The sequence below is a fragment of the Fusarium sambucinum genome, chromosome I (genome assembly GCF_050947815.1).
Source record: "Fusarium sambucinum isolate potato_lamoka chromosome I, whole genome shotgun sequence".
Lineage (NCBI taxonomy): Eukaryota > Fungi > Ascomycota > Sordariomycetes > Hypocreales > Nectriaceae > Fusarium > Fusarium sambucinum.
This window is the reverse complement of record NC_139294.1, coordinates 9850340-9863674: the sequence shown is the minus strand read 5'-3', so window position 1 is coordinate 9863674 and position 13335 is coordinate 9850340. Positions and strand designations below refer to the sequence as shown.

At 47.9% G+C, this 13335-nt stretch overlaps 5 protein-coding genes across 5 annotated transcripts; 3 read left to right on the top strand and 2 right to left on the bottom strand.

Annotated features, from left to right (window-relative positions):
- Positions 1-825: 825 nt before the first annotated feature.
- FSST1_005916 (uncharacterized protein) lies at positions 826-2134 on the top strand (the record flags this gene model as incomplete). The annotated part of the gene is made up of 3 exons (XM_083232236.1): positions 826-883; positions 941-1781; positions 1837-2134. The coding sequence occupies 3 exons, from the start codon at positions 826-828 to the stop codon at positions 2132-2134; spliced, it is 1197 nt and encodes a 398-aa protein (XP_083089346.1).
- A 627-nt stretch (positions 2135-2761) lies between these two features.
- Positions 2762-4371, bottom strand: FSST1_005915 (G-patch domain-containing RNA-binding protein; the record flags this gene model as incomplete). Its single annotated transcript, XM_083232235.1, has 4 exons — positions 2762-2857; positions 2911-2994; positions 3047-3717; positions 3768-4371. The coding sequence occupies 4 exons, from the start codon at positions 4369-4371 to the stop codon at positions 2762-2764; spliced, it is 1455 nt and encodes a 484-aa protein (XP_083089345.1).
- Positions 4372-5132: 761 nt separating this feature from the next.
- Positions 5133-6756, top strand: FSST1_005914 (ATP-dependent RNA helicase DBP5; the record flags this gene model as incomplete). The annotated part of the gene is made up of 4 exons (XM_083232234.1): positions 5133-5380; positions 5432-5917; positions 5971-6208; positions 6259-6756. 4 exons carry the CDS (start codon positions 5133-5135, stop codon positions 6754-6756), a joined length of 1470 nt encoding a protein of 489 aa, XP_083089344.1.
- Positions 6757-7757: 1001 nt separating this feature from the next.
- On the bottom strand, positions 7758-8572 carry FSST1_005913 (Alpha/beta hydrolase fold-1; the record flags this gene model as incomplete). The annotated part of the gene is made up of 2 exons (XM_083232233.1): positions 7758-8102; positions 8162-8572. 2 exons carry the CDS (start codon positions 8570-8572, stop codon positions 7758-7760), a joined length of 756 nt encoding a protein of 251 aa, XP_083089343.1.
- Positions 8573-10641: 2069 nt separating this feature from the next.
- FSST1_005912 (uncharacterized protein) lies at positions 10642-11936 on the top strand (the record flags this gene model as incomplete). The annotated part of the gene is made up of 5 exons (XM_083232230.1): positions 10642-10812; positions 10868-10904; positions 10956-11400; positions 11462-11526; positions 11575-11936. The coding sequence occupies 5 exons, from the start codon at positions 10642-10644 to the stop codon at positions 11934-11936; spliced, it is 1080 nt and encodes a 359-aa protein (XP_083089342.1).
- Between the last annotated feature and the right edge of the window lie 1399 nt (positions 11937-13335).

Below are 13335 nucleotides of genomic sequence, written 5' to 3'. Positions count from 1 at the left end.
CTGACCAGAGCCAGACCATACTTTCATCTCCTCCCTCCCCGTCTTCTTCCTCCTCTTTTTCTTCCCCTTCGTCGAACTTTTACTTCCTCTCATTGTTGGTAATATTCTCGTCCTTTTTTCTCTTCACGCCACTCGTTTCCTGTCAGGCTTTATTGTGACTTTTCGTCCATACGCCAGACTTTTTACACCTAATTCCAGGAATATCAATCTATACTATTCCCTGTTGCATATCTCCATCGTTCGCCGAGAAACCATCAAGGATTTTTCTTAAACAAACACCATCCACAAAAATCACAGCATCCTTTCCAATTACAACCTAGGTACGTACGCATCGGATCTTCAGAATCTCTCGGTCGACTGCCTGCTCCAGCTGCGCGCCGAGACGCGAATTTACTTGGCTTGTGCTTCTATGCTTGATTGGTTTCAACCGATCCGTCCCGTCTCGCCTTCCATCCTGCTTTTTGTTTTCTTTCATCCTTCCTTGACCTGCCTCAGACAACCTCAACCTTCCTTCTCCATAATCTCCAGCGTCTTGGGTCATTTCAATTATTTGAACTTGACTTCTACGCTTCCTCTCCCTCTTTCCTTCTTCACCCATCTCACCCATCATAATAGGTTAGTAACCTTCAAACACTCCTTTCCTAAAAAAAGGGGTATCTCCAAACAACATCTTCACAAACCTGCCTTGCAATCTCCCACAGCAGTATCGGCATCACATCTTGCGAAGCGATTCTACTTTTTTGGGTCACGGCATCAATATAAACAACCGCTACCTCGCTCGATCGCTCAAAGTCAACAATATCTAATTTGGTTATTCAGGTCATAATGCATTCCATTAAGGTTCTTTCCGCCATTGCGGCACTCGGTGTCTCTGCGGTCTCCGGTAAGTTGTATTCACAAATGCTCTAGCTATGGTACATTACTGACAATTCTCTTTCAGCCGCTACCTGCACCAGCGACGTCAAGGTTACCGAGCCCACCCCCACAATCGACTGCACAGTTGTTAAGGGAGACATCATCATCGACAAGAAGGTCGCCGGTGCCGTTGTCATCAACGGCCCTGAGCAAATCGAGGGTAACTTCGTTGCCAAGAACGGTGGCGACATCATCTCTATCGCCAGTACTTCTATCGAGTCTATCGATGGCAACTTCCAGCTTGAGAACCTTGAGGCACTCAGCAACCTTGAATTCTCTTCCCTCAAGAGCCTTAGCGGCCTTAGCTTCATCAAGCTTCCTCGTCTTGGAGAGCTGAACTTCGGTACCGAAGGTGTCACTAAGATCAAGAGCATTCGAATCACCGATACCTTCATCAGCGACCTGAGCGGTCTTAGCGTTGCCACCGTCGAGAGCTTCCAGATCGACAACAACCGAAAGATGAACGCTTTCCGATCTGACCTCGTCAACATCACCTCCGAGCTCAAGATCTTCGACAACGGCAACGATGCTATGGAGATTATCATGGACAAGCTTGAGTTGGCTGCTGAGATCCAGATCTCTAGCGCCAAGAACTTTTCCGTTCCCCTTCTCAAGGAGGTCACCAAGAGCTTGAAGCTGAGCGCCAACCCCTCGCTTGAGTTCTTCAGCGCCCCCAACCTGACCATTATTGAGGAGACCCTCTCTCTCATTGACATGAAGAAGCTTGCCAACATCTCTTTCCCTCTACTCGAGGAGATTGGTGGTGGTTTCACTATCCAGAACAACACCAAGCTTCTGGCCATTGACGACTTCCCCAAGTTGGAGAAGGTTACCGGTGGTGTTGCTCTCCGTGGTAGCTTCGAGAAGTGAGTACAAATTCTATCGATTTGCCGATTCCCTCCCTAACAAATAATCTCACAGGGTCAAACTCCCCAAGCTCGACCAAGTCAGCGGCAGTGTCGTCGTTTCATCAACCACCGATATCGAGGAGTTCTGCAAATACTTTGACGACCTGAAGAGCGATGGCAAGATTGACGGCAAGGAGAGCTGCACTTTCAACAACAAGAAGGCCAACGAGGGTGGAGACGGTGGTGAGGAGAGCGATGGCTCTGGTTCTTCTCAAAGTAACGAGGATGACGACAGCGCCGCCGGCAGTGTCAGCATCAACATGGCTGTCCTCGCCCTTGCTGGTGTCGCAGCCCTTGCTCAGATCTTCTAAACATAGATGAGACAAGACTACTAGCTTTTCTCTTTAAAGGCGTCATTCTCTGTCGTCATCATGTTTCCTGACTTTTCTTTACGACATCTTGTGCTTGGTCATTCTCCATGAGGCACAAATTGCTTTTCATGGGGGCGGTAACTGCGTGTAAAGGATAACCCGTTAGAGCTTAATAATCGATTGTATTTGGACTTTTAACTGTCTCTTTCTTGAAACTGCCTTTCTATGTTTAAACTATCAGGGAACTACAAATATTCCAAGTGATGTATAATCTCTTGTTCAATTATTATTTCTTGCAATGCGTGAGGTTTGCCTAATCTATATCGACCCGTAGTTTATCACTCTCGAGCAGCTTTTAAGATGTAAGAATCAAACTCATTGTGCACAGGTTAGGTATGCTAAGAATATTTATTTGTCGTGAGCTATCCGTGTCTGAAACACTCTTTATGTCGGGGACGAAAGCTCAAGTTTGATCAGAATCCTACAGCACATCAACATAGGTAAGTTAAACCACCCTTTACTTCTTTTGTATTTGGAGTGCAGTTACTTTTCCAACTTTGATCACTGAGTATCCTTATATTGGGGATACTGACAACTGTTTGTCTTTCTTTTGGCCATGAAAACTGTCTAGTTGTATACCCCTTGTTCAAATTTCTCCGTATCATAAAATTCTGGCAAGATCGTATTGCCATTAAAAACACGACCGTCTAATTCATCCACAGCCTGCAAGATGTGATTAGTTGATCGAACATCAGTAAGAGTTCTGAAATACTCACCCTGAGTGCCGAAACCTGGTTTGTGAACTTGATAAAGACCTTGCGGCTCTCTTGGTCGATGTACAATCTCTCTACGCGTCCGTACTGCATCATTATTAGTTCCAAAGCAGAGCCTAGACAACTCACTCCAACATACCTTCTCTCCACACTCTTCTCCTATTTCTTGTCCCAGACCTCCTGCAATCTCTTCTTGTAGATTGGGCATGTTCTCCAGCATGTTTTTGAGTACTATCACATCACTCATAGTACCAAACTTGCCCGTGCTCTCATTCTTGCGCTTTCCTCCCATAATTTTACCCTTACTGCCTGGCTCAGCCCAACCTCCGCCATCGGCATCGGCCTTCTTCCGTCTTTTCTCAACTTGTACATGTAGAGGATTGATAATTCCCGATTCATCAGCGCCCAAGCCGCTACCTTTGGTCCATCCGTACTTGCTCATCAGTCGTTGAGCGAAACCGGACTGTCCTGGGCGGCTAGATCGAGTTTGGGAATCATCGTCATCATGTTGTGAAGGGGAACCAGCACCGAGGGCCGGAGGTGGAGAATACCCGTCATCTTCAACACCTCCTGTCGCATCATTTTCATCTTGAGTTTGGGTATATCTCACAGGAGCGCGTGATATTGTGGCCGAGTTAGAGGTCTGAGGGGGTGACGGTGGTGGAGCTGGTTGGCTATGGGAAAGAGCTTGGCGGCGAGCAAAGACATCATCGCCAGTCGCATCGTCAGACGGAGGTGCTGGGACTGTTGCTGGAGGTGATTGAGGCGGCGGGGGCACAAAGGAGTAAGAGGGAGGTGGAGCGAATTGATCTAATAAGGTCAGAATTAAAACATATATATATAGTGGTGATTAAACTTACTTGAAGGTACAGATCGAGCGTTCTCTTCCTCATCCTCATCCGAAAGGTCGCTTTCAACGCGTTTTCGTCGATGCCTGTAGAGCAAGGCTTTCCAATCCCTGACCTCTTGAACCTTCTCATCGCTGTGTAGATACTCTTCCACATTGGTCGGCCTTGCAGGGTCATATATGTCGTCCCAGTTGGTTTCCATATCTTCGTTCTGCCTCTTTTTCTTCTTCTTACGGCCGCCTCTTTGGCGTTTCTCGCCCATACTGTACATCCACTCATCTTCCTCAGCAGCAGCCCAGTCGGCAAGCGTGGTCTTTGCTTGTGCAGGAGTTGGAGGCGCCACAGTAGGGGTCTGCTTGGGGGCGGCGGCTTTGGGAAATGTTGGCTTTGGTTTTGTCTGTTTCACTTGTGGACGACGTATAGGTTGAAAGCGAAGGGCGGGATCAATGGCCTTCTTGACAGTGGTTACTGCTGGAGCATTGTCTGTCTGGTTATAGAGAACAGGCGCCGAAGAGATTGTGGCTGAATTTAAAGATTTATCGTTGGGATCGAGGAGGTTTTCGTAGAGTGAGAGCCCTCCATGGGGAGGTGGCGGCGGAGGAGGATTAGCTGACATTGCTGTTGACCAAGGCAATTATGAAGTAGTGTACAGAACTGGACAAAATTCGATGCAGTCGCGCTGTCCTGTTTTGTATCTCCAGCTTAAGAGCACATTCTGTATGATGGCAGTCTTCATTCAATGTCGGGAAATTAAAGCTCAGAGTGAGTATGTTATTCAATGTTGAAGTATTTCGAGACTGAGAAGGGAAGTGTGAGCTTGCGACAGAGCAAATGCGCCGGGTAAATAACGGGTGCCAACAGATACCTACCTGCCCGTAGTGCATGGATTGGATGGACGCCTACCTAAGCCCGGCCGGGCAGCAGCTAAATTTAGGGAAGCTGACACTGGCATGCACCTGCCTAGTAAGTAGGTAGGTAGGTACCTTTCCATCCAACTGGACTGTTGACTGCCCCTCCATACCTAGGTAGGTAGAATGATTCAGACAGACCCCGCCAAAACTTTGAGGAAGCTCCCATCAACTCAACCTTACTGAGGAGGTACTTGTTTATGCCTGATAGATACACTTTCACTTCCCGTCTTCAAGGTCCTTTCAACTCTTCATCTCTATTTGCAATATCTTTGCAAGCGTCATTGCATCATATAAAGTCGCTGTAGCCTCACCAAGCAGCCAGCCTTTGTTTGCTTCTTAGCGCCGGGAACAGAAGCACTCTAAATTTGGACTTCAATGCGAAAATCGTCACCGTTTACCAACGCCTCCCCCACCATACCGACCTTTCTTCTTCTTCATTCTCACACAACACCACACATTGCTCATCATGGCAGATCTTGCGAGCCGCATCACGAAACCCGTTGAGGTCGCCGCCGACACTCCTGCTGCCGACATTCCCGCCGAAAACGCTCCCACTGCTTCTGGTGAGCTTGGCCAGGCCGACGGCAACATCGAAGACTTGGGTGGCTCCGGCCTCCAGGAACCTGAATGGGATGTCGAAGTCTCCCTCAGCGAACTCCAGAACAATGAAGCCACACCATTTCATTCTGCCACCACCTGGCAAGACCTTGGCCTGTAAGCACACGTCTGCCCTCTGTTCGAACCGCACTTACAATCATATCACAGCCGTGATGACCTTCTGAAGGGTCTCCTCTCTCTCAACTTCCTGAAGCCCTCCAAGGTCCAGGGCAAGTCCCTCCCCCTGATGCTCAGCGATCCTCCACGAAACATGCTGGCACAGTCACAGTCTGGTACTGGCAAAACCGCTGCCTTTGTCACCGCGATATTGTCGCGTGTCGATTTCAGCAAGCCCGATCAGCCCCAAGCACTGGCTCTTGCGCCCAGTCGAGAGCTTGCCCGACAGATTGAAGGAGTCATCAACGCCATTGGACGTTTCGTTGAGAACAAGAAGGTTGCTGCTGCAATCCCTGGCGTTCTGCCCCGTGGAGAACCCGTCAGAGCTAGTGTCATTGTCGGTACCCCAGGTACAGTGATGGACATCATCCGACGCCGACAGTTGGACATCTCTCAGCTCCGTGTTCTCGTTTTGGATGAGGCCGATAACATGCTCGACCAGCAAGGTCTAGGTGATCAGTGCCTGAAGGTCAAGAAGTAAGGAATTGTAAAAACGAACGTAACCAACAAGATACTAACGCATTCGGTAGCATGCTCCCCAAAGATATCCAAGTGCTTCTTTTCTCCGCCACTTTCCCTGAGAACGTCATGAAGTATGCCGGCAAGTTTGCACCCAACGCGCACAGTCTTAAGTTGCAGCGCAGTGAGCTTACTGTCAAGGGCATCTCTCAAATGTTTATTGACTGCCCTGATGACAACATCAAGTATGACATTCTTTGCAAGCTTTACGGTTTAATGACGATCGGCCAGTCTGTCATCTTTGTCAAGGTATGTATCAGTTACAATCGTCGAGCTGCGGAATGCTAATTTGGCCATAGACCCGAGAAAGTGCCAACGAGATCGAGAGACGAATGGTTGCAGATGGCCACAAGGTCTCCGCCCTTCACGCCGCTTTTGATGGAGTTGAGCGAGATAACCTCTTGACTAAGTTCCGTCAAGGCGAGAACAAGGTTCTCATTACCACCAACGTCCTGGCTCGTGGTATCGATGTTTCCAGTGTATCCATGGTTATCAATTATGATATTCCTATGAAGGGACGAGGCGACGCCGAACCTGATGCCGAGACCTACCTTCACCGTATTGGCCGAACTGGCCGATTTGGCCGTGTCGGCGTCAGCATCAGCTTCGTTTACGATAAGAAAAGCTTCGATGCCTTGAGCAAGATTGCCGAAATGTACGGTATTGACTTGGTCAAACTAGACACTGAAGACTGGGACGAGGCTGAGGAGCGCGTGAAGGAGGTCATCAAGAAGAACAGAGCTCAAGCTTCGTACGCCCCTAGCGCGACTGAGCCCAAGCCTGCCGCGAGTGCTTAGTATGCGCCTGCGACACATGGACTTGATAATCGCTTCGTGAACAACGTACCGCGCTTTAATGGCACGGGCCTTGGCAACATGGATTACAACGGGATGACCTCTAACGCCATGACCTATTAAGGCCACATAGACCGAGTTGAAAGGATTTACTGCCGGATGCAGTTGAGGCTACTATGTTGTTGTTGTTATTAGACCAGCCAACTCTTATTCGTTGGGCTGACGCAGCGTTGAGATCAAGCAGGATGGCGAACTGAATTTAGCCACCCTCTCTGCCTGTAGTATTGCAGACTGTTAGATACCAAAGACAGAAAAAAAGTTCACATTGTCTAAACATTCGTTTGTCATTCTCCTTTTGTTATGCGATGACGTGTTACATAATAGATCGAATGTCGTCCCATTGAGATCTACGTAGTTCCAGAATTCCACCGATATCATGGAAGGATTTCCGAACCATGAACCTCGTTTAGAGGCTGCAACGGTGATACGCTGATATAGTCGATCAACCGAAACTCTAAGAGTACTAGGTGTCTTGCATGGATGAATGGTATGCATTGCGTGCTATTCCCGAATCTCCCAAGCTGTTGGTCGCAACAGCCCCATGGTCTGTGTTAAAATCGATGTGTGTAGGACCGGCCACTGGCAGTAACAGGTGTATGATTCCAGATTGGAATGAAAAGCTTGAAATAGTAAATAGCAGGCAGGAGTGTGTCAGTGCAAGGAGCTTGGAGCTGAAAATTCATGCGTTCATCAGAATTACTAGCTTCTCATACAGCGGACTCAAATTCATTTCATGCAGCAAACCTTTGATTCATCACAAGCTAGAGAAGTACTGTAAGTAGACTTTAGGAAGACAAAGATGAATTTGAAGCAACAACATATCATTTATATTCAAGTGGATGCAGTACAGGAAACTCGCAACTATTCATAAATTATCAAGACTCGATACCCTTGGGCTGTTTGATTTACTAATTCAAAAACGCATTATTTCTTTAATAATATCCTTAGTTGGCAGACTTCTCCAAACCGTCCTTGGCGGCGAGTTCCAATCCCTCAATAGTCTCCTTAGGTAGCGAGAGGAACGGTGAGTGAGAAGCCGCAATATGGAAGGTTCCTGCGTTAGGGCCCAGCATTGAGGCCAAGTTTTGCTGAATGGCCAAAGGAATAGCACGGTCCTCATCGCAGAAGATGAAGAAGCAGGGAACGTCGTGCCAGGGCTCGTACTCAACGGTATCGACGTACACTCGGCGAGACTGGTGCTTCAAGGCAGCGATAGCTTTGCTCTGAGTCGCGGCGTCCACATCGTGGTAGAAGACGTTCTCAGGTGTGTCAGCGTAGACGTAGTCGTCCTATCACATATGTCAATAACCGGTTGCTTTGAGGCTAGGAATTGTAGCTGGTGACCTACCTCGACTCGCATCCATGGCAGATACTGTCCGCCAAGAAGTCCCAGAATACTGTTGCCCTTGGGCATAACGAAAGCACTCAAGTAAACAAGCTGGATCACACCGCCAGTCTTGCCCTCCCGAGCACGCTGCTTACAACCCAGTCCCTTGACTGCCTCAGCGCCAACAAGTCCACCGTATGAGTGGACGACGACCATAACCTTCTTGCCCTTCTCAACCAGTCTCTCTACAGCAGCACGAACGACACTGACGTCCTCGCTCAGTCCCTTGGTAGGTGGCTCAGCGCCAACAGAGGGGTAGTCAACAGCTTCGGTAGACCAGCCTCGGGAGTGAAGATCATTTCGCACGACATCGTAGCAGTCGGCAGTGTGCCAGGCACCAGGAGCGAAGACAATAGTGGGATTGGTAGACATGATCGTGTACTGAAGATGTTCAATTAAGCTTAATCGTGGTGTTAACTATCTAGAATGAATTCAAAGTTTGGAGGAAGCACACGATATAAGAAGCATATCTCATACCGCCTGGTCTCTTGAGGGGTTTGTCCGTCTCCTAGTCCCACTCCGCTGCAGAAGAACGATGTCACTCCGGGGTTGGCTTGCTTTTGTTTGCACCCTTGACCCGTGAGTGTTCTTCAAAGCCCAGGAGCTGCTGAGGCCGTTGGATGGAGTCGTACTAGTCTAGATAGTGTGGGCCAACAAATGTCGTTAGATCAGGCCCGAACGTATTGATAGTGGGATATCAACCCCTAGGTTCTGACAGCTGTTGCTTCGCTAAATCTTAATGAAGAAGAATCCATTGCTGATCGTGCTGTGGATCTAACGGGCAGACAGGCCATTAACTGGATACTGTATTAGTGTCAGACTGATATAGTGTACTTTTGCTGGTTTTTGATTGTTATGGCAAAATTGACTAGTGCTCTGAGTTTGAGCGTCTCGATTCTAGGCATGTTAGTTGAAACTCGATAGGTAGCGTTTGACGCCCCGATGACAAACTGGCGTTATCTTTGGCAGTTGTCGCCAAGCATGTATCTCCGGACTAGCAACCTGGAGGCTAAAAGGTTTTAGACTTGGGTTTCTGTAACGAACGCCATAACCTTCTAGACATAAAGTGTCCCGCCCACTTGGTTCACAAGTCCATTCTGGGGGTAACAAAATTAAGGGACGCGAGAGACGCCTGTCAAATCTGAAGGGACTGAGAAACGACCTGAGCTTGTGGAGTGTATTGCGGTACGATGTTGCATTTAACTACGTTAGCACGTAAATAGTGGTGGATTGTCAGGGTGTAATATCCGCATGGTTATACGAAATAACTAGTTACGAAGGCAAGAGATTTCTTTTCCAGGCGCGGGCGTCAAATATAAGACTACTAACCTAGATAGTATCAGTTGTTGAACATCAGAAGATATTCTTCCAATTTCTTCATGTATTAGATAGGGGCTTTAATGCAGATGAAGATCCGCGTCCAGCCGTCCGTCGACCAAGATAATATGAAGATCAAAAAAGCACAATTGTGAGACAATGTGCCCAACTCCTGAGTAATGCATGTCACTAGCAATCTTTGGGAGCCGCAAGTGGACCAACTGCGCAGGGTTCTGAGTATGTATTCTCGGTAGTCTCAAAGATACCTAGTGATTCGACTGAGGAACAATGCTCCATGTCTATGTACCTGGCTTATGAGCTAGCAGCAAGGTTATACCATTGTATGTACGCAATCTGGCCCTGGCATCATTCAAAGTTTGTACCGTCGTTTGGAAATGCCCCGGTTTTTTACCATGCCCAGGACGTTTCTATCGTTCCGCCTTAGCCGTGTTAACCAGGGATAAAATACATTAACATGAAAACATAGATATCATCGTACCGGCCGGCTGGCAAGACTCTATCTCTGTATATCTATCTATACGTACATACATCATTCACTGACTCGATCCCCTGGAAACATGTCAATCATGAGTATTACCTGTCAGATTTTGGTGTCGCTTTGACTTCAACATGGCTGCGGCTCAGGCCGGACTATAAGGCCGAGACATTGAGGCTTTCAATCGTGTGGAATGGTACGATTCCTTATAGGCTCATAGGGCGAATGGAAATAACGCCCGCTAGAAGTTCATAAAAATCGAAACATTGTTTTTCCAAACAGAGGGTCGCGGGCCACGGAGAATGAGCCTAGAACCTTGTCTAGTCTTGAACTACCTAATTCGAGATTCAAGCCAGCCTGACGCCTGATCTACACAACATATTCCCTATGTAGCCTCTCATCGCCCTGCTCAACGCGGGTGGTTCTGCTGGGAACAGTTTTTTTTCATTAGAATAACTACTTCATTAGATATTATCCGTGATTTGGCACGCCACTCTACAACTAGCATTAGTCTACCTAGTAACCAAATGCTTAATTACTTTTAACTTGGCCCTTTCTCTCGGGGTCTAAAACTAGTCCCTCCTTCTTTCAATCTTCATTCCCATTTCTTCTCCTATCTTGAGGCGCGATGGATGGGCTTCATGCGCGTTACGACTCACTGGCCGACCGCAGCAGCGAACTCAATACCACGACAACTATTGTACTAGTCCTATCGGCTGTCTTTGTCGCCTTGCGCTTCTGGGCCCGATATGTTCGAATTGGCTATGGACTTGATGACTGGTTGACCGTGGTAGCGTTGGTTCGTGCATCTCGCTTCATGCCAAGATTCATACAACTGACAATAGGCTAACTAGGTCTTCGTCTTTATCACTGGAGCGCTCAACTATGGCAGTAAGTAAGATATGCTCTCAGTTCACAAATGTCTCTAATCATTCTTCATAGTGATTTCTCATGGTCTTGGCAAACACGCTGGAAAAGTGTCACCCGAAGACCTAGCCATCTTCTTCAAGATCCTCCTCGCCTTCGAATGCATCTACGTCACCGCAGTAATGATGGTCAAACTTGCTTTGATACAGATGTACCTACGCATCTTTACATCACGCGGCTTCAAATTGGCCTCAGTCATCATCGCTGCTACAGTTGTTGCCTGGTGGATAGCCATCTGCGCTGTGTGCATCTTCCAATGCCGTCCGATCAGAAGGGGCTGGATGCCGTGGCTTACGGAGGGCTCATGCATTGATCTTAAAGCTTCCTTTATCGGTAATGCAATTCCAAACATTGCAACTGATATTGCCATTTTATGTTTGCCAGTGACGCAGATTGTCAAGTTGCAAGTCAACATCGCTCAGAAGCTATCCCTGTTGGTCATCTTCCTGCTCGGTGGTTTGTAAGTCTCATTCAATCTTTCTATCTTTCTCGTTACAGGCAGCTGACCATTCGTCTTTCAGTGTTTTATTCGCCAGTATATACCGATTTACAACCATTATGCAGTTCACAATGGAAGACACTACATGTAGGATATTACGAGCTACGTATAAGTGACCTCGACTGACCTCAATAGGGACCCTTGCCACAGCATGCACCTGGTGTGTCGTCGAAGCGGCCTGTGGAACCATCGCCCTCTGTCTCCCAACTCTAAGACCACTCATGCTCAAGGTATCTTCACAATTCGAAAGTGCGTCACGTTCCAGGAAGGCGGCCGCAACTCGCAGCAACAGGCCAACCGAACTCGTCACCATCGGTGGAACCGGAAAGACAGATACAAGACAGTTTCGGCGTATAGAGGATGATCGACAGTCCAACGAAAGCGATCTTGAGCTTGGTACTGGCCATGGGAGCCTTCCGCATTACAACATGAGCGAAAGAGGATCAGGAGACGAGCTACCGCTGCACAAAGACGGGAAGAGAAGCTCGAGAATATGATAACCTTTGAGGGCATTGTCTGTAGCATAGCGAATGTTGGTTTATTACGGGAGACACTCTGTACGAATATTGGCGATACATAACACGGAGTTCTGCTTGGATATCGGGATATCTAGAAGCACATGATAAAATAAATAATTATTAGAACATATCTAGCGGTAAAATATTTCCAATATCTCCAATTGCATCAGAGTTGGGCAGTTCGTTGACGCTAGGAGGTAGGCATAGGGTAGCCTCCCAGGTTCAAATTTAAGCTTACCGACTTCTGATTGCACCTGCGATCTACCCAAAAGCCATAAGTTCGATCCCTCGTTCTGTGGGCAAAAATAATCCCAAGATATTTTTGCGCCTTTAATCAAATCATCACCAGCTCAAACCTATTCTACCTGCAACGTGTCAGGCATAGTTTAGAGACTTGGATACCATCTCAGTGCTTTGTCAGGCAAATCTCGACTAACAGAGAGGCAGAACAAAGTCTCGTGCCAGCTGTGGGTCGCAGGTCGGCTCGACAGCCCGAACATTACACCATCAGGTCTTGCTCCCAAGACGTTATCACAGAGCAAACACCCGTCCGTACCTTTAGACATGCAACTCACATGTCTCCCCCAGATTGCGCGATTGGCCATGCTATGCAGAGTCAACTACTACATAGCTTCCCATTCATAGGCAGGTACCTATCTATGCATGTATATTGACATTGATTGTCATGATTATGATGCCCCTACCCCCACCGAGGGGAAACGGCCTACCTACCTAGGTACTCTGAGGCCCGAGAGTGCTTCTGATTCTGATACATGTACATATCGAGATGCATAATGGGTCGGGCCAGAAGAAGCTTCAGAGGCGAGCCACGTTGCACATCTGGAGCAACTAAACCGCTCAGTTGCAGCATCCACAACCGATCGACCTGCCGAGTCGTCCAAGGTTTTTGAGATATGTCGTCCTCGTCCTCCACCCGGGACGCCCTAGCGAGGCCCGTACCGGGATCCGCCTGCAAGCAGCGGTGTTTGGCGTGGGGATGGCGGGACTAGTTGACTTGGTCAGCCATCGATATTGAAGTCCAAGTCGGATAACTCTGCAGAGAGCGGTGGACCAAGTGCGGTATAATGACCATGTTAGCATGTCTAGCATGGCTTGAGGCTCAATCACCGACATATTGAAAGTCATTTGGATATTATCGGTCAAGACCTTCCCTCTCGCTATCTGTGTCCGCCTTATCGTAACACCCATGATCATGGCCACTACATATATGCGCTTGGTTCAAAATCGCTTAATTGTCATGCTGGCAGCGGGCCGTCTCATGCAGGTCCATTCATACCTACAGTACATACAGTATTGATTCTGTTACAGTATCAAGTAAGAAAAAAAAAAAGGGTAGATTTTATTGGGCCGCAATAAC